General features: G+C 31.9%; 1 protein-coding gene across 1 annotated transcript; it reads right to left on the bottom strand.

Moving 5' to 3' along the window:
* Positions 1–576: 576 nt before the first annotated feature.
* LOC106305583 lies at positions 577–1008 on the bottom strand. Its single transcript, XM_013741939.1, has one exon. It carries the CDS (start codon positions 1006–1008, stop codon positions 577–579), a length of 432 nt encoding a protein of 143 aa, XP_013597393.1.
* Positions 1009–1301: the final 293 nt, after the last annotated feature.

The raw sequence follows: 1301 nt of genomic DNA, 5'->3' as shown, positions 1-1301 counted from the left end.
CATTATCTTCCCAAAAGAAGATTTTTATTTTTTTTTTCACAAAATAAGAAGCTCAAAATGGGACGTAAAGGCCCGTCATTATTAAATGTTACCTCACCTATCGTTTGTTTTCGTAACCCACTAACAGTCCTCTATGTTTACAATCTCCTCCTCAAATTTCATAATTTCCACTGCAACTTCTGTTACGCCTCTCCTCAAAATTAAAAACATGTGGAGCAAAACGACCATGCTCAAGTGGTTTATAAAGGTGAACGCTACATTGCTAACAATTAATTTGCTTGCACTGTCAATATTGAATATGCAAACATTAAATCATATTTTTGCATCTAACTGATAATATATCCTATTTTCAAATATAATTTTAAATATCTGGACGGATACTTTGCATTTTCTGAGAGTGTCTCAATGATTCATGTTCTACCTAGAATGACATGGAAGTATAAGATTCTAATTTCTAGTTGGGGTGAATGCACAAGAAAGAGTGATAAAATATACAAAATGATATCAAAAACACTATATTTTTATTTATTCATTTAAAATTGTGGTACAAATAAGCTCAAAATAATAATAACTAATTTAAGAAGCCCATGGAAAACAGTTAGGTTGGCCTCCATCACGTCTATCCCTACATGGTGCTGGTTCGTAGATGCTCCAAATACATTCGCTGCAGACTCCAACTTTGCTTTGTGGATTATCATCTCTATCAGCTCTAAAAATATCAAATGTCGCTGTATTGCCAGGCCAAGCAAAGCTACATGTGTATACTGTTGTTTTACGAAGGTTAACACGAAATCTGAAATCGAAACTATCTCCAGGTCCGAGTGAAATCACCCCCTTATCTTCACCTTTGTTCATGCAGTGCACAATCAATGTTGCACGCGTTACAAGTTTGTTGACAATCACAACATGTTTTGCTGAGAAGAGCGCAGACGAAAATGATGTAGTTGCGAGGATGATCAGAAATGAAATTAGCATAAAAATAAAATTTTTATTTCTTGACGAAGCCATGGTCTTTTCTTTCTTTCTTTTATATTTGTTGGAGAGTAGTAAAGTAGTATTTATAGATTAAATGATATTTTATTATTTATGACAAGGCGTTTTGTTTAGGTATAAAGAACTTGAGAATCATATATCCGTTATAACATAATAGTATTGTGTATACATTTATCTTGTTTGATAACGTATTTACAAATAAATGTTTAGAAACTAAAAATCTCAATTATTGATTACTTGCCTCGTTAAGAAAATCTTATTTTACATATTAGTCAATTTATTTTTGATAAATCAAGATTTTTGGTGAT

This window comes from Brassica oleracea, chromosome C7, assembly GCF_000695525.1.
Source record: "Brassica oleracea var. oleracea cultivar TO1000 chromosome C7, BOL, whole genome shotgun sequence".
In the NCBI taxonomy this organism is placed as follows: Eukaryota; Viridiplantae; Streptophyta; class Magnoliopsida; order Brassicales; family Brassicaceae; genus Brassica; species Brassica oleracea.
Note: the sequence above shows the minus strand (reverse complement) of the source record. Positions and strands in the feature narration are given on the sequence as shown.

Excerpts from the sequence above, each read along its gene's own strand:
- LOC106305583 (XM_013741939.1), bottom strand. The coding sequence starts at position 1,008 with ATGGCTTCGTCAAGAAATAAAAATTTTATTTTTATGCTAATTTCATTT.